Raw genomic sequence first — 19,163 nt, 5'->3', positions numbered from 1 at the left:
CCTCTTTTTCGCATTGACGGCACTTTGAAAAGTGGACGTTACATTTGAGATGTGTTGCGACCCGTGGCTCTACCCTTCTTTCGATCCTTGCGAAACGCTAGATTTCAGCAGGATAATGCTCGACCGCATCTTGCAGGTCCTGTACGGGCCCTTCTAGATACAGGAAATGTTCGACTGCTGGCCTGGGCACCACATTCTCCACATCTCTCACCAATTGAAAACGTCTGGTCAATGGCGGCCGAGCAACTGGCTCGTCACAATACGCCAGTCACTACTCTTGATGAACTGTGGTATCGTGTTGAAGCTGCATGGGCAGCTGTACCTGTACATGGTATTCAATCTCTGTTTGACTCAATGCCTAGGCGTATCAAGGCCGTTATTACGGCCAGAGGTGGTGATTCTGGGTACTGATTTCTAAGGATCTATGCACCGAAATTGCGTGAAAATGTAATCACATGTCAGTTGTAGTGTAATATATTTGTCCAATGAATACACGTTTATCATCTGCATTTCTTCACGATGTAGCATTTTTAATGGCCAGTAGTGTATTTTTGGTTTTACGCCTATGCTCTATTAAGTTTTGTGAAGCAGCTGCTGGGTGCTGCCGACTGACCCCCTGCGGCCTTGACTCACAACTCGCCTAGTTTGCGCTAGTGGTGCAGGAGGGCTGAAGACTGCGTCGTGTTGCAGCCTGACGCCCGGGGAGCGGCGGCAGAGGCGCGGCCGTCTGCAACAGCCCCGGATGAGTCTGCTGGGCAAGCCGCTCAACTACCGCGCCAGCCGCCGCGACGCCCGCTACCGACGCCTGCAGAGCAAGGTCTACAACTTCCTGGAGCGGCCGCGCGGACTGCAGGCTATCATCTACCACATGCTCGTGTGAGTACCCTCCTGTCTCTCTCTCTCTCATCTCCAAGTCCAGATGCAAGAAGGCAACCTGTGCTGTCCCCTGCTGAGCAGAATGCGTCCGACGAGAGTGCGGAAGCGTGTGAGTACCCTCCTGTCTCTCTCTCTCTCATCTCCAAGTCCAGATCCAAGAAGGCAACCTGTGCTGTCCCCTGCTGAGCAGAATGCGTCCGACGAGAGTGCGGAAGCGTGTGAGTACCCTCCTGTCTCTCTCTCTCTCATCTCCAAGTCCAGATGCAAGAAGGCAACCTGTGCTGTCCCCTGCTGAGCAGACTGCGTCCGACGAGAGTGCGGAAGCGTGTCGAATGTGTGACGAGACGCGCTCTGCAGCACTACAGCGCACGCCGAGGTCCACCTACGTGCATTATGTTGTCCTAATAGGAGAATCCCCGTCAGTAGATTCTCAAATCCGCAACCCCCTTGGCTATACTTATCTTGTGTTACCGGATTTTCAGGAGGTTACAGATCCACAGCTTCGTGTAATGTTCGTGGTTATTTCAAAATTACAAGTAACAAACAAGAACTTTGCGTGATTTACATTTATCACTAGCTCTTCCCGGCCACACGTTACTGTGGCTCAAGCTGGTTAAGCGGAAAAGAAAGAAAGCAGAAAGCACATGTTTTGTAGAGTCTCATGGCAATTGGATATAGGCCAATATCCTAATCTCCTTCTCCCCTCTACCCCTCTCCGTCTCCTCCTGACCGCTCTATCTGTCCATCTCCTTCTTTCCGCTTCCTATGTTGGTTACGTCCCACCCCTCTGTCACCTCCTCTTCTCCCCCCGCCCCCCTCCCTCTGTCTGACATTGTGCCTTGCTTAGTGTTATTCCAAATTCAAATTCTGTACTATTATTCTAATCATAAAGCCGAAAGGCCAAATACAGCTTTCATGTTCACTAACAATGTTTTGCTATTACATGTTTTACATATACACTTACATATTGTATTGTATATTAACCGGGGACCTAGAAACGACGAAGAGGCTCCGTCCCCGCCGCAGCCGCAGTGGTCCACTGCCCCACGACGAGTACCGCAGTCCACTTCATCCCTCCGCCGCACACACCGAACCCAGGATTATTGTGCGGTTCGGCCCCCGGTGGACCCCCCCAGGGAACGTCACACACCAGACGAGTGTAACCCTTATGTTCGAATGGTAGACTAATGGTGATGTACGCCTACGTGGAGAACTTTTTTGCGCAGCAATAGCCGACATAGTGTAGCTGAGGCGGAATAAGGGGAACCAGCCCGCATTCGCCGTGGAAAACCGCCTAAAAACCATCCACAGACTGGCGGGCTCAACGGACCTCGACACAAGTCCACCGGGCGGGTCGTGCCGGGGACTAGGCGCTCCTTCGCGCCCGGAAAGCCGTGCGTTAGACTGCAAGATTATACTTAGATGTATTAAAAATATATATAGTATGTCCGTCCGAAATCTCTGACTATTGTGTAAAAAGCCTGTCAACAAGTTGTCGAGATTTTTGGTAGTAACGTTTCCCCTTCATACAGCCTGTAACAAAAATGTACGGCACAGATCGCTGGATACATTCATCACACAGAGACGAAGAAATTATGTCAAATGAACGTAGGTCTCCAAACGCTTGTTTTCTTCATGGTACAACTCATTTTCTACAATTCATTAATCATGGGACAAACACACCAACAGAACGCACCAGCACAGCACACGCAACTCTTTCTCACAGGAGACGTTAAACATGCCCTCTGTGGGCATTGATACGTGCATCAACTCGCGGTCGTGGTGAATCTCGGATACGCTGATGTATCCGTCGAGTATTTCGTATGGTTTCGCAATCTTCCATAATACGGGCACGGAGTCTCTGAACATCTTGTACCGGGGTTCCATGCACGAGAGCTTTCAAATGGGCCCTGGAATAAAAGTCAAGTTGGTTTAGGTCCGGGGAGCGAGGAGACCAGATAATTGGTCCATCTCTACCTATCAATCTGTAGCAAACACTCCCGGTACAAACGTTGATCGCGAGCACCATCGCCCCAAGTAATACATGCATCAAATGGGCATCTGCCATATCTGTATTTGTGCACACTGCAGTTGCACGAGCCAAGTCTGTGATTAACTGTACGTAGTAACTCGTGTGCTTGCAACTGGCGGCTGATTCCTGGAACAGTTTATGTCACCTGTAAACAGGCAATGACGTACGTCGTATGGCAACAGGGACGTGTAAAACAAAACACTGGCGATATACAGCGTAACCAGACGTCACCAAGAGCGCTTGTTCCCCACGATTCTAACGTTCTGTTCCAGTGTGTTTCCCGTGATGAATGGGTTGGAGAAAATGAGCTGGTAACATGTAAACAAAGTGTCCTCAGACACATGATCATGTAACATAATTTCTCCGTCTACTTGTGAAGAATGTGTCCTGCAATTTGTTCCGTAAATTTTCGCTCTACGCAGCATATTATATCTTGATTTTTAAGTTATATATATTTAAAAAATAGGTATAAAAACAAGCTCTTATTCGAATGCAATAATATATCAAAATTCCGAAGCAATCAGTGAGAAACATTCGTAGGGAAATTCTAAGATTTTGAACAAACGAAATTTTACACACGATTTAAGCATTCAATTACTCAGCTGTCGCAGAACCATCACACCAACGATCGTGAAATAAAATACTAAGAAAACAGGGTAAAGGCGCACTCGACGCAACCTCTGGACAGTGCAATAAAGTAAGCGATAGAGATAATGGCGGATAATTTAATGAGCTGGGACAGAGGCTTTAGCTAGAGTAAAGTATGGAATCCAGTGCTCTGTTTACATATATCGCGTCGGGGAAACATCTCAATACTATCTCGCTGCTCATAGATTAGAACTTGTTGAGATTTCTTTGTTAAAGAGCCTATTCTTAAAGCATTTTTTGATTCAAACTTATTTATATTATTCCATAGCATTTTTCTGTTGGTCCTTTCTTTCTGTTTTATTCTTTGACACCGCTGATCACAGTTGTTTAGGCGGCTCGCTATGTATACTGTTTACAATTTGGCTGGTACCCAAACAGCGTGCAGCGGGATGTGCGCTCCACACCCGAAAAACACAGCAGAGTTGTCGAAATATTGTGTAAAGAAAAAATGACAATTTTGCTGAAAACCCAAAAAATTGTAACCCAATAATTAATTACTTCTCTACTGCGTATACAGTGTTGAAAGTCCTCAACGTGATCGTTCGATAATTACTCTTTGGCTTGATTTTAACTCCTCAATTTAAAGAAATACAATGTCGTTTTCTTACGCGTTTATTTCGTAAGAACATACGCTTGTAGTACAAGTCAATACTGGTAACATGTTGGCAGTTTAAGAGTTGAGGTACCAAGAAAAAAAATCCATTAGACGGCGATGATAGACTCATCACAGAAACCTTATCAGCAATCATGAACTATCTAGCCGTGTATGCTAACGTACAAATATGCTTTCACATTGACTATCCTTTCATTTTTTGACTGGAACGTGTTGTTTCGGATTTAAAAATAGTTTCCAACGTCTTATTCTGACCAACGGTTAAAGGTTCCCTACGTTTTAAGACAAATACACGGATTAGAAAACCTCTCCTCAATATTTCTAGTTGTGATTTCCTCTGCCACGCTAGCAGCTCATCTGGTATTACCATAAATAGGCATGGTTCCTTCTTGAATAACACGTTCTGCGTAGAGAATGAAAAGTACAAAAAGATGGTCAATGGTGAGTGTTCGAACAATTTGACGTTTTTCGCAAATTTTAGTAAACAACAACGCCAAGAATATTTTACACGAGATATTGTTGGCCCTGTATGGAATTGAAGTGCTTTCGTAATCATGTGTACAGTGACAGAGTATCTGTTTTCTTTATAGTCTAATGTACAGTCCAACAGATATAAAGATCACATATTTGGTGTTTGGGGATCCACGAAATAGTTTCCTTCCATTTTTTTTCTCATTTCACACGAAGCAGAAACATGTACTTTAGTGCTAAAATTTGACCGATTTCTGTTGCACTCGTCGACAGCAATCAACAAACAATCTCGGAACATTCTTACACTTTCAATACGATAAACAGATGAATTAACAAGTAACATTTATGTGTGACGGTTACTAATATCTGTGATAGAAGAAATATTGATTAAGACTTAGCTAATGGAACATTGTACAATATGGAGACATTTCATGTCACCTACCTCGTCAACACCTACAACGCCGACCTTCATATAACGTGTCGCCGTTTAAACTTCTTTTATCAGTTTATGCCCATCATATATAGGAATTTAACCATAGGCACACAAGCTTCGATGGAATATTATTGAACAATCCAAAAGATAACTTTACTGGCAGCTAAAATCCAGCTTCATATCGTCAATTTATTAATAAGTACTTTCCTTTTACCATGGAACTTTTGCTCATATCTTATAATTTGTAAAAATGTCAGTAACAGAATCCTGGTGTTTCACGACGCAGTTTAAACTGTCTAATTTGTTTTCTAATGAAAAACTGTTACGCCGTCCCATACGAAGGAATGAACTGTGGGGAACATTCTATATTTTTACCTTCACTCAATGTATTTGGTCTCACATTTTCAGTGGTACATGCGTCTTTGTATTCCCTTGGCCTGATCAGAATGTCTTTATACTCCACGAACTCTTGGTGAGATATTGAAGTCTATAGTAAAACAATAATTTCCTATCGACATTGTTCAAAAACGTTTCAGATGTAGCGCACCAGACATAGACGTACACGTTTTTCATCAAAGCGCATCATTGAAAACGTAACTAAAAGCATAACCTGAAGCGTCTGGGGGTCACTAAACATGTTTTTTCAAATACTGTGCTATACACCTTGGACTGAAAACCTTGGATGACAGTCTCACCACGCACTACGAACAACACTTACAACGAAATTCTTTAATTAAGCAAATCTTGTAACGTACGATGTTACTCCCTGCAATGCGAGCATTTTACAATAAAATTTAGTAATATGGTTAACAAATTCAGAACTTTCCAGGATGCATCGTTTACCATTCTGACTAGTAATACTTTACAATTATTTCCAGTACCTTTTTCTTTCTTTTCACTATTTCGTATTATTTACCTAGTTCTTCCACTTTCTTATATGATATTATTTTTAGTGTATCTAAATACCCTCAAGACTTTCCATGGCTACTTAACTAAGAGTAATGCATTTTATTTCTGTGACAGGTTACAGAACTTTCAATACCTTCTTAGTGTACCCCCATTCACTCGTTATAATCGGTGTGTCACTATCATAAGTATGTTCCGTGTAGACAGAACTATATTTGAGCTGCAGTGATAGTTGTCCCTTTAAAATCAGGTCTGTTGTGTCCTAAATACCAGACTATCTGTTGTCTTTCATCTTACTGTACTTGTTCTATTTCACTGCTAGAATAACATAATTTTAGCAATACGCTACAAACGTCAAGAATAACTGCAGGCACTCGTCAGCCGTACATATTTATGAGAACACAAATGTCAAAATAGCGAGAAGAGTGCTTTTTCGACAAATGAGTATCCTCTTGCAGTGCGCCATCGTAGCTGAGTCTGCTACCTTAACTCTCAATTAGGAGCTGTTTTGACTTTGTAATGTTACTGCATGCCATAACACAAATGAAGTCTGTTTGCGAGCCAGGCTGTCGTATGTAGGAAAATGGTACAACTAGTCAGTTCCGGGGCTCAATGAAAGTCAGCGCTATAAAATGTCTTACTGTTTATCCTCAACGCAATTAAATATAGCAGAAGTGTCACACGCCAGCAAAGGTATGGTATTAATGTAATTTTTCTTTTAAACTATTGGGTTTTGTTCAGAATGAATAACAGAATATCAGGCCGCCATTCATTTACTGGATTATTCATAGTGCCCCTTTTCTAAGACGAATTCCACCTGCAAAACTCTTCTTTACCGGATTCTTGACTTGTTTTTCCGTCTACGATAACCGCAAAATAGGTTAAGTGGTGAAATCGGAAATGTTCTATCATGGATTTTGAAAATTGTGATTAATATGTTTAGGAAATTCGATAATGTAGAAAATTGTCAAAGTGAGAACTGCATTGTGCGTTACGAATTGGCTTATCATAGAGGCATCACAGAACATATTACTTCCCTTTGCGTAGCCGGCCAGTGTGGCCGTGCTGTTCTAGGCGCTACAGTCTGGAACCACGAGACCGCTACGGTCGCAGGTTCGAATCCTGCCTCGGGCATGGATGTGCGTGGTGTCCTTAGGTTAGTTAGGTTTAAGTAGTTCTAAGTTCTAGGGGGCTGATGACCACAGCAGTTGAGTCCCATAGTGCTCAGAGCCTGTTGAACTTCCCATTGCTATTGCTTTTTGATTACAAATTGAGAAGAAAGTGTAAGGTGTTGGGTAATCCAAGGTTGAATGTCCACAAGTTGATTGTCCGTGAATTACTTTGTTGTTACACGTTAATTCGAAGAAATGCCCTGACTTGCATTGGTTACATGTAACTAAGCGTTAAGGTACAAACAAAAATTATCCAGTAGACGGTGCAAAATCCACACTAACCGGGGCATGAAACAATTCGTCTATAAGAAAGCAATCCGTTCTCAATGAAATTTACATATGCTACCTGACTACAGAACAAATGACTCTGCTCAAAATGTTGACCCTGAATGTTACTAATCTTTATCTTTAATCTTGCAAACAATCACCGTATCAGAACTGTTAGTGCATCTACACAGCAAATGAAAATATATTAACGTATATGACTGTCTGATAAAAATGCTTGAAAATTCTCAAAATAGCACTTTACTGAAATATTTTACTGGTATTAAGCCTCTGAACTGATACTGATATTATTTACACGAAAACGCTCTGACAATCCCTGTGCCTTACAGCACACACGAACTTTGATGGTAATTAAATTTGTTGTCCGACTGTGCACACGAAACGCTCGTCTGCTCAGCAACTTGTTGCTGTTAGGAATAATGCTGTTATCGTCCAAAAACAAATTTCATTTACAGTATTTGCGATGTGAAATGCAAGACAGTATCTCACCAAATTTCATAAAATGCTTCTCAGTACATAACTCACAATGTACGAGTGTGCAAACAGAGCAACGAAAGTAAAAATGAAAAAGAGGACTAATCTTGACGACAAACAAATGAGAACAGAGACTCCAAATTTAGCTATGCTTCATTATGACATGACAACGCTACACATTTTCATACGGTTCACACACCTACACAAGACAGCGAAAATATTTCTTAATAACCCTCCCCTGTATAGTTACGCTATGTGAACAAAAGTATCCAGACACCCCCAAAAACATACGTTTTTCATATTAGGTGCATTGTGCTGCCACCTATTGCCAGGTACTCCATATCTGTGACCTCAGTAGTCATTACACATCATGAGAGAGCAGAATGGGGCTCTCCGCGGAACTCACGGATTTCTAACGTGGTCAGGTGATTGGGTGTCACTTGTGTCGTATGTCTGTACGCGGGATTTCCACACTCTTAAACATCTCTAGGTCCACTGTTTCCGATGTAATAGTGAACTGGAAATGTTAAGGGACACGTACAGCACAAAAGCGTACAGGCTGACCTCGTCTGTTGACCGACAGAGACTGCCGACTGTTGGAGAGGGCCGTAATGTGTAATAGGCAAACATCTATCCAGGCCATCACACAGGAATTCCGAACTGCATCAGGATCCACTGCACGTTCTACGATAGTTACGCGAGAGGTGAGGAAACTTGGACGTCATGGTCGAACGACTCCTCACAAGCCACACTTCATGTCGGTAAATGCCAAACGACGCCTCGCTTGGAGTAAGGAGCGTAAACATTGCACGACTGAAGAGTGGAAAAACGTTGTGTGGAAAGAAGAATCACTGTACACAATGTGGCGATCCGATGGCAGTGTGTGGATATGGCGAATGCCCGGTGAACGTCATCTGCCAGCGTGTGTAGTACCAACTTTAAAATCGGAGACGGTGGTGTTATGGTGTGGTCGTATTTTTCATGGAGGGGGCTTGCACCCCTCGTTGTTTTGCGTGGAACTATCACAGCACAGGTCTATACTGATGTTTTAAGCACCTTCTTGTTTAACACTGTTAAAAAGCAATTCGGGGATGGCAGTTGCATCTTTTAACACGATCGAGGACCTGTTCATAATGCACGGTCTGTGGCGGAGTGGTTATACGACAGTAACATCCCTGTAATGGACTGGCCTGCACAGAGTCTTGAACTCAATCCTATAGAACACCTTAGGGAAGTTTTGGAACGGCAATTCGTGTGAGGCCTGACCGACCGACGTCGATAGCTCTCCTTAGTGCAGCACTCCGTGAAGAATGGTCAGCCATTCTCCAAGACACCTTCCAGCTCCTAAGTGAAAGCTGTCATCAAGGCTAAGGGTGGGCCAACAGTACATTGAATTCCAGCATGGAGGCCGCCACGAACTTGTAAGTCATTTTCAGCCAGGTGGCCGGATACTTTTGATCGCATGTGTACCATCCTTGACACTTGTTCAACGATAAGAAACGATAAGACAAGACCATACGTTGCATTATAAAATTTATATTGGGAACTTCACCCATTCGCATCTTTCTAACAATTGAAATACAAAAAAATTAGATTAGGTACCTTAAAAGTTGGATTTCATCATTCTTCTATTTATATAATCTCCTTCGCGCAATATCTTTCCTCAAAACAAATTATTAAACAATCTCTTTTAAATAATTCTGTCTTCTCTACACGGTAGGTCAGTTTCAATCCTTTTCGGACCAAGTTCATTGCCAGACTGACGAACAGATACTATTACTCACTTCAAAATGAAATAACCTCCCTAACCAACATCTCTGGCCTCTTGCAAGGAATATAATACGTATTACAGAGGTTGAGTACATTTCTGAAATTCGCAACTGCATTCACATTTATGGGCAACACTACCTGAAATCTTCATGGGAAATTGGGTAGTCCCCTTTCAGCCTTATTAGCAACCACGAACGACATTAACGTGTATACTAACGATCAGATATACTTTAACGTTCGCTATCATTTCTTGTGTGGGACCAAAAATTGTCTCGTTCTGATCAAGGGTATGAGAATTCGAATGCAGGGACTGGAAATCATCTTTCAAATTATCCTAATTCTGATTTCCTCAGCTCTGTTATCAGCTCGCCTTGTTTACGGTTGAAAAATACTTGGCCCTTCATGGACGTGGGTCGTTACTAGAAAAGCGGAATATACCTGGAGAATGAAAAGTGTAAAACAGTAGTAGACGGTGAAAGTTGGTGAAATTCGACATTTTTCGCAAATTTTAGGAAACAACTACTGCAGTGAGTGTGATTACAGGCCAAAGACGTGTCTGAAGGCGTCCTAGATAGCAGTGGGATACAACCCGTCTATGGTCCGCCATAAAACCTCAGAACCAAGAGTGATGGTCTGTAGTGGCATTCCTTTTCATAGGTGGCCTGTTGTGGTTGGTATCCACGGCACTCTTAACAGCACAACGGTTCGTCGACGATATTCTACGCCCCGTTTTGTTGCCCTTCATTTCAAGAGATCCAAAAATAAAGCCCACCCGCACATGGAGAGAGTTTCCCCTGCTTGTTTTCGTGCTTCCCAAACCCTAACTCGGGCAGCAAGATCACTGGATCCCTCCCCAACTGAGAACGTATGGTGCATTATGAGCAGGGTCGTCCAAACAGTTCAGGGTTTTGATGATCTAAAGCGCCACTTGGTCAGAATTTGGCACGATATCAGCAGGAGGACATCCAACGACTGTCTATCAATGCCAATCCCAAGAACTGCTGGCATAAGGGCCAGAGATGGACCAACACGTTATAGAATAGCTCAATTTGTGGTCTTTGTGTTGAATAAATCATCCAGTTTTTGTGAAATTGTAATCATTTGTTCGACTGTAGATGTACATCAAATCTACCGATTTCCGTTCAATTTGGCATTAGTGTCGTTTACCAGTTGACTCTCGCAGTTAGTCAAGTTATTAAGTAACGGATCTCAACAAAGGTAAAAATATTCTCTACAAATGAAACGACAGTGAACTATGAGTATAATTCAGGTCATTAAAATACTAAAGAGAAATGAGTATATCTTCCTTGACCTTGATTTTAATAAACCAGTATCTCATTTGACATAACATTACCTAGAAACATTCATTGCTAATCGTGGTACACCCCTCTGATAATTATGCATATTATATGAATGGGTGTTGTCAGTTCTTTCGGACGTGTCCGAAAGTGCGGACACCACGCCGGATCAGCCGCAGTGACAAATATTATGTAAATTGAAGGGAATGTGGAAGAAACGAAAGGTACTAATTATATCAGCTGTATCGGGATTCTGTGCGTAACTAGCGGCGACGTATGAAAATGAATCACGGACTGGGACTCGAAATCGGGATACTCTGCTTACAAGGCAGTTACGTTAACCACTGCGCCATCCGGACACAATGTCCATGGCACATGCGCGGACGATCTCGACATGCTCCGAGACCGACCCACCTTCCGAACCAGCGCCACTTGTCTTCAGTCCCAGTCCATGTCCTGCAAGCTCTCTGATTTTAGATTCCCACTGGAGGTGGAATATTAACATGCATCCGCACTGGAGGTTGTGAATTCTTTGCCCACCGAGTCGAATCAATTATATGAGTACGTGGTGTCTGTTCTTTCAGTCCGAAAGTGTTGGATGCACATTTACGCTCGACCTCCAGTGTGAATCGAAAGTCAAAGAGCTTTTGAGGACATGGACGGGCACTGTGGATAGGTGACGACAGGTGGGAATGTCAGTTGGCCGGTGAGCGTGCCGAGATAGTCCGCGCATTTGCGATAGATACTGTGTCCAAATGTGCGGTGGTTAAGCAATTGCGTAGTAAATAGGAGATCTGAGGTTCGGCTCTGAGTCCGGCATACATCTTCACTCGTCACCGTTGATCCCAGCCAAAATCCTGACGCGGCTGACATTATTTCCTTCCCCTTCCCTTTCTATTTCTCCCCACCCCCTCCCCTCTTGGAATCATAATTATCTGCATGTTAGTCATATACTGCGTAATTAATTAGAGCAGTCAGAACCGTGACCTGCAGTCAGAATCGTGACCTGATCGTACCATCGCCGACATCAGAAAGTAAGAAGACGGAGGCTCAAAATTCTGACATCGTTATAGGCAAATCGTAGAAGAAATTCAGTGAGCGATGTAGTACAAAAAATTCTAGTAGCCTCTGTGCTGCAAAGATCAGTTACCAAATAAAATGCATTAATTACACAGGCGAAATACTGAGTGATGCTTTGCACTTTATGCTGATTAGCGACAACGTGTGATGCGCATTAGCGTGCAGCAACATATTCAAACGGTCGTTATTTGAGTCATAGTCACCCGCATAATCCTCTGATTCGTAGAAATCGTCCCACAGAGGTATTTTCCTGGCGTGAACATCGCATGCCTTACTACTACTCGAAGCCATGTTGTTTTCACTCACCACTGTTCACCTGCTCACATCTTGACAGAACTGTTACTATCGAGAATCTGAAATCTGAGATAAAACTGCCACTGTTGGTCGTGGAACTATTAACTAATATCAATAAAGCACGCAAATTATCGTGTTGTAGATGCAATAGCTCTGTTCCTCATAAACTGTCTCTCACTACTGTTTACAGCCTAGTTCGTCAAATAAACTGAATCTCTAGCTGTAATCATTTAAAGAACGAACTCTTAGGTCTAATGAAAATAAATTAAAAGAAAAATAATCAGGGCTCCTCATCACATAAAAGTATGCGTACGTCTCTTTGTCATCACCTATTGTTGTTACTCGAGGTCAGCTTTGCTAATCATACAGCGTCATCTGTGCTGCTTCGCTAAGGATTAGCTTCTTTATATGGCTTGCGGTATTCGTCAACCATCTGGTTTGAGATTCTCCCGTCCCTCTCCATCTTTTAGTCATGGAAAGGCACACTTTATTTCAAAGACATAATTACACTGTAGTTACAGGTATTTATGTAGCCCCCTGGACCTTAATACATGCGGGACATGATGGTGATCATTGCAGACGTCAATGCATGCCCTGAAACATGTTCCCATGCTGGCCACAAGAATGATGATTATGTTGGTTGGCTTGTGGGGCGCTCAACTGCGTGGTTATCAGCTCTCGTACAAATTCCCAACCTTTGCTCAGCCCAACCTCGCCACTTTCATGAATGATGATGAAATTATGAGGACAACACAAACACCCAGTCATCTCGAGGCAGGTGAAAATCCCTGACCCCGCCGGGAATCGAACCCAGAACCCGGTGCTCGGAAAGCGAGAAAGCGACCGCGAGACCATGAGCTGCGGACGCCACAAGAATGGTAATGAATTCTCGCCGCAGGGCGTTCCACTGCTCCACCACAGCTATTAACAAACGCTGGATCGTCGTTGGCGCGTGTGGATGTGCAGTACGTCTCACCTAAAATGTCCTAGCTACACTACTCATTCTCTTATAGAAATTAAATATGTATATAGATGAATGTTCCTTTTTTCGATGCTCCTGAATTTAAAAAAAAACTATTTTGGACTACACTCGGTGCAAGGTGTGTCCCGATGTGGAAGTCTTGCTTCTCGTAGTCGCGGACACAAATACAAGTGGCCGATAACTTCAGGCTAGTCCACTGAACTGTAGTTCAGTTCTTTTATCTTGGCGGCTCGCGCATGCCCGCCCAGACGCGGGAGATTGCTGCGTTGCCAGTTGCACGCGGCAAGAGACGCAGCTCCATAGTATAGTATAGTTCGCAAACTTAAGTTTAGGGGGGAGCGCGCAGTTTATGAAGTAAAGCCACCGCGGCCGCATTAACCCTATCGCTACTTCAGAGACGTGCTCCCCGCATTCCGCGCTGTGCGAGATTTTGTCATCACTGCACTGCTCGCCTGTGCAGACACATGGTGCTCCGACTGCTTTGACACACTTAGCATTCGATTTCACAAAAACTGTTTGGCCCAAAAATTTGATTTTTACACATCCCTCTTGACTGATACCTTCTCCCCATAAATGACTTAATTTTGGTTCGATGTTCAACGCAGTTATGGTGCAGCATTAAATGTAGCAAACCAATGCACAAAATTTTGAAGAGTTTGCAGAGGTAGAAGACCACAGTGTATACTTTCCGTATGGTCGATTTTAATTGCCACTAGAATTTCAAAAATTTACAGTCAAATGAATAAAATTCATGAAGTAAGACACTTGATATTATTTTCAAATAAAGACTATATTAAGCATCGATCAAGATTTGAACACGGAACCGTTTGTTTAGTAGCCAAATATCTTAACCATTACTCTAACGCAACTCTTCCGTGACTGGACCTCCTGGGTACTTTAACGAAGGACGCAAAATACCGACAAACACTGTTGGTATGACCATGAATTACTCACGTTCGAGCTCTCGCAACGTCGTTCTCTCTTCATTGGCTGACTGTGTTTTGTGACGTCAGATGCGCAGAACGAACCTAAACTCGGCCGCCGTCGTAAATGGTTCTGAGCACTATGGGACTTAACTTCTGAGGTCATCAGTCCCCTAGAACTTAGAACTACTTAAACCTAACTAACCTAAGGACAACACACACATCCATGCCCGAGGCAGGATTCGAACCTGCGACCGTAGCGGTCGCGCGGCTCCAGACTGTAGCGCCCAGAACCGCTCGTTCACTCCGATCGGCTTCGTCGTAAATGACACGCAGTTCAGCATCTCCTTGTAACGCCCGTTCCGTCGATCTGGAACCTTAATTATTAAACAGTGAAATGAGTAGGCGTAGAATTGAAATTTAGTCTGACTAGTAATATACCGATGAAGAGATTTATTGGTCTTTCAGAAGATAAGAATACTCAAATAATTCGAAGGCAACACTGGCGTAATTCTTCATTCGCTTCATTTCCACACTTGACCCTACAACGTACTTCAGAAACCAATATCTCTCCAGACAGAACTCATTTCAAACTTACCTCCATCAGAATCGAGAGCAATCTGATAGCAATATATCAATAGTTAACCATAGACTACAGGCAGAAAACAAATACCGCAATGAACGTCCTTAATAGAGCTCTTCCAACGTTAATAACGTGTCTCATCAGCAACTAGCCTTACATTATTACTTACGGGGTGGCAGTTACTGAATTATATGAAATACTCGTATGTTCGTCATAACGTCTGAACGGTTTGCGTTAGGACGTTCAAACTGCACGGTTGGATGTGGGGCATGATGGAACGTTGCATGCACTTGATTATTTTAGCCACGAAGCCCACTTTTATTAGGATGGGTGCGTCAATAAGCAAAATTTCCGCATTTGGGTAACTGAGAAACTGAATTTTCCGATCGAGAAGTCTCTGCTGCTACTGTCGTAGGTTTCAATCCTGCTTCGGGCATGCATGTGTGTGATGTCCTTAGGTTAGTTATTTTTAAGTAGTTCTAAGTTCTAAGTGACTGGTGACCTCAGATGTTAAGTCTCATAGTGCTAAGAGCCATTTGAACCATTTTTTTTAGTAGTCTCTTCATCCTCAACGGGTCACTGTCTGGTTTGCAATGTCCAGCCACGGAATAATCGGTGCGACCATTGAACGGTACGTGAAGTTGTGGAAGATGATTTTATCCCCATTATCCAAAGTGACCCTGATTTTGACAAGATGATGTTCATGCAAGACGGTGCGCCACCCTATTGAAGCAGCAGTGTGTTTGGTGTCCTGGAGGAACACTTTAGGAGCGGGATTCTGGCTCTGGAGTACGCAGAGGCCACTGGCATGGGCCTCGATTGGCCGCCATACTCTCCCAATGTGAACAGATGCGACTCCTCTTAGTGGAGCTATATTAAAGACAAGGTGTACAAAAATAACCCCAAAACCATTGCTGATCTGAAAACAGCCATTCAAGAGGTCATTGACAGCATAGATGATCCGACACTTCATCGGGTCATCCAGAATTTCGCTATTCGTCTGCGCCACATGGTCGCCAATGATGGCGGGCATATCGAACATGTCATAAGATAAAGACGAATATATGTAGTGATGTTTACATGTTGAATAAAGTGTGTGCACGCCTTGATTTGTAACTAACTTACGTTTTATTCATACAGTTCAGTAATTGTCACCCTGCACTTGCTATGAATGTTCGATTTATATGAATATGTGCGATATTAGGGTTTAGTCACAAAAGGGGTTAATATACCCCAACGCGTGAAACATGTGGTGTATGGGATTTAAGTCTGGGGAACGACCATGCCAGTCCATTCGGCGGTTATCCTCTCATTTCAATAGCTCCTCCATTGCGCAGTTCGATGTGGTTGCGCCTTGTCATCCATAGAAGGTTACTAGAGCCGAATATAACCCTGATAAAACTTACATGGTGTAGGAGTACAGTACATTAACGCTGACCGGTGAGTGTTGACAATGTTCCTTTGTGCAGTACTTGTTCCAATATCTCGCCATATGAGGGCATATCCAGCACTGTCGTACATTGTTTGGGTGGTTCAGGTGTTACGGTGCGGGGAAGGATAATGCTACATGGGCGTACTGACTCAAATCTGTTAACACTACACACTCGTTACCAATCTTGTGCCCAAAATGGGAGCACGTTGAAGAACATAAATTGCCGTCCATAGTGATTACACACCCTGTGGAGAACCAACTCCTGAGGTTTATGACGTCCAGGGGACACTACGGATTGTAGTGACTTCAGTATATTTATTGCCTTCGAATAAAAGCGTCATTTCTGCTTGTCTTAATGCGAATTGCTTTCAGCTGTCTTCTGCACTGTACTGTAGTATATCCTTGTAGGTATAGTCCAAGAGTTATCAATCTGTGTTGTTTAGCAGTGACACGTCATGCGAAACTATTGCTCACCAGCGTATTGAAAAGAAAAATGAGGATAAAAAAACAACATAAAATCGTTGTCATAAAATATTATTACAGAAATTAAAATAGAAAGAGAAAACAGAAAAAACTGTGAAAATAAAAGTAAAAAGTAATGAATTTCACAAAAAAAAACAGAATGAAGACAATAGCTGACATAAGCAAACAAAGAAGATATACTCTACACTTAATAAAACACGCAATAAAAGTTTAGATTTTGAAGAAAACCTGAACAACAACATAATGAGCTAGCACAAAAGTAGAAATAGATAATATAACTGCAGAAGACACTCGGCATCAACTATATAGTAATAAAAGTTTCGTTCACTTTGGGCGAGATCCCACGAATGCGTGTCAGCGAGTCTGAGCTCGCTTTTGTGTCCAGAAGCGCCTCCTCCGTCCCTCTCGCCAGGGATTCGCGGCAGTTTTATCCGCCGCTACCTATTGTCGCTGCATTGAAAACCAGGAACGAAAAATTGCCAACGAAAAGACGCTGTGCTGTGCGCCCAGTGGCGGCGCCGGCTGACAAAGTGCTTAACGCCTGGCCACGCTCGTCCCCACTGGCAGATAAGCGACCATTGTTTGCTCGCCCCCGGGACAGCCTGCAGGCGCCGCCGCATCTTTTGTCTGCCACGGACAGCCGCAGTCTTTATGTTTTCCATTGGTCAGCTCCGTTATTTCTGTACCTGCTAGTACTAGAAGCTGCATTCGTGTGTAGTTCACTGTTACAAGTAACGTAAGTCTGCATTTTTAAAATTTATGTCAAATGGTTTTTCAAAGACAGGTTTTATGCAGTTTGCAATGCTGGTTCCGAAAAGTATTTTAATTTTCTTTCATTACAGCAATATTTTAAAGATTTAAGTAATTGAAGCACAAATCTATATTCACTGGGTGTATCACAATTCAAGTCACACACTTCTTGAGGTTGTAGAGGGGACTTAGTAGATCAAGTTTTACGTAGGAACCCATGTCCAGAAACGTCATCCAAAGAATCTACAAATCGTCAGCGTATTAATAGGCGCCGGCGCCTACATGTGTTTCATTTTACTTGTCACTTGTTCTATTTCCTCACAAACTGTTTCATTTGAAGCTGTTCTCCAAACTCCGTCTTTTTGTTAGTTTTATTTGTAAATGTTTTCATTATCTTTCTTTCTATTTTGAGTAATCCGTCTATTGCTACAGTTTGGTTGTTTAATGTGTGTGTGTGTGGGGGGGGGGGGGGGGGTGTGTGTACAGGGTGAGTCCTTGATGATGTTACATACATACATTCCAGGATGATGGAGAAGGATAAATGTAATCATCCTGAGGTAAGGGTATCATCCTGAGATAAGGGTCCCTCTACCGAAAACGAACGAGTCGGAAGTTATAATCGAAAACCGTTCTTAAACCTTTGACAGTGGAATACAGGTATTGGTACTGTTGATGCTCAAATTTTAGGATAGGCAACTTTTAGAGGTGGTAGTATCGACCAAAACAAAGAAGAAAATGTATATTTTACACCACTTTAGTCAGTATTATGAATTAGGTTCTTCGGTTTTCCGTTGGCTCCATACTTTTCCTTCTCTACTCGTCCGAAATCACCCTTCACATTCTCTGTTTGTTAATTTTTATTGGTAGTGTGGTATGTTTGTCCTAAAGTATCTCGAGCGCTTCTATCTTGTCTTTCAAATCCTCCATCGCAATCAGTAATTTCTTCACCTCCTCCTTGATCTCTTCGATGCCGCTCTTACTATTCCCTAGCTTCTCTGTTATTATCCTCCTAATTCTGTAAAAGATACGGATCTCTTTCCTATGCCATTTGATGATCAAATGCCCTAGGAAAGAGATCCGTTCCTTTTTCATTTTACTTGTCACTTGTTCTGTTTCTTTACTCCGTCTTTTTTGGTATTTTTATTTATACATGTTCTTATTATCTGTCTTCCTATTTTAAGTAATCTGTCTTTTGCTGCAGCGTTGCCTGTTCAAGACGTAGTTTCGCTAGCATATGATATTTACAGTTATGTCGCTGTTTTGTGGCGCTTCAGTTTAGTGGCTGTTGAGAGGCATTTTTTGTTATCTGTGTTCCTGGTAACATTATTTGTTTTAATCAGGTTTTTTTATTCTACTCTGCCATGATGGTTTCTCATTTAGGTTGTGTGTTGTAATTCCACACAAATATTTAAGATTTTCAACAATTTTTATGTCATCTTCTTCAAGTCTTATTTGTTTGACAGTTATTTTTCAAAAGATATTTTAAGCCCAATGCTGTGGGGTGTTTGCTGTAATGATTGTATTTGTTGCTTGGTTCTTCGAATGTTGCTGGCGAGAAGAGCAAGGAATCAGCAAATCCTAAACAATTCAGTTTTATATCATCTTTTTGTATTCCAACTTTAATGTTCTTTGGATTGGTTCAAATGGGTCAAATGAGC

At 42.6% G+C, this 19,163-nt stretch overlaps 1 protein-coding gene across 1 annotated transcript in view; it reads left to right on the top strand.

Moving 5' to 3' along the window:
* The first annotated feature begins 695 nt into the window (after window positions 1-695).
* LOC126354187 (potassium voltage-gated channel subfamily KQT member 4) overlaps window positions 696-19,163 on the top strand; it is a 969,743-nt gene continuing 951,275 nt past the window's right edge. Inside the window, exon 1 of the mRNA XM_050003638.1 lies at window positions 696-876. Coding sequence (XP_049859595.1) covers window positions 743-876 — 134 coding nt within the window. The 5' untranslated portion in view covers window positions 696-742. The remainder of the gene's footprint in view (window positions 877-19,163) is intronic.

This window comes from Schistocerca gregaria, chromosome 3, assembly GCF_023897955.1.
Source record: "Schistocerca gregaria isolate iqSchGreg1 chromosome 3, iqSchGreg1.2, whole genome shotgun sequence".
NCBI lineage: Eukaryota > Metazoa > Arthropoda > Insecta > Orthoptera > Acrididae > Schistocerca > Schistocerca gregaria.
This window is presented reverse-complemented; position numbering and strand designations above follow the sequence as displayed.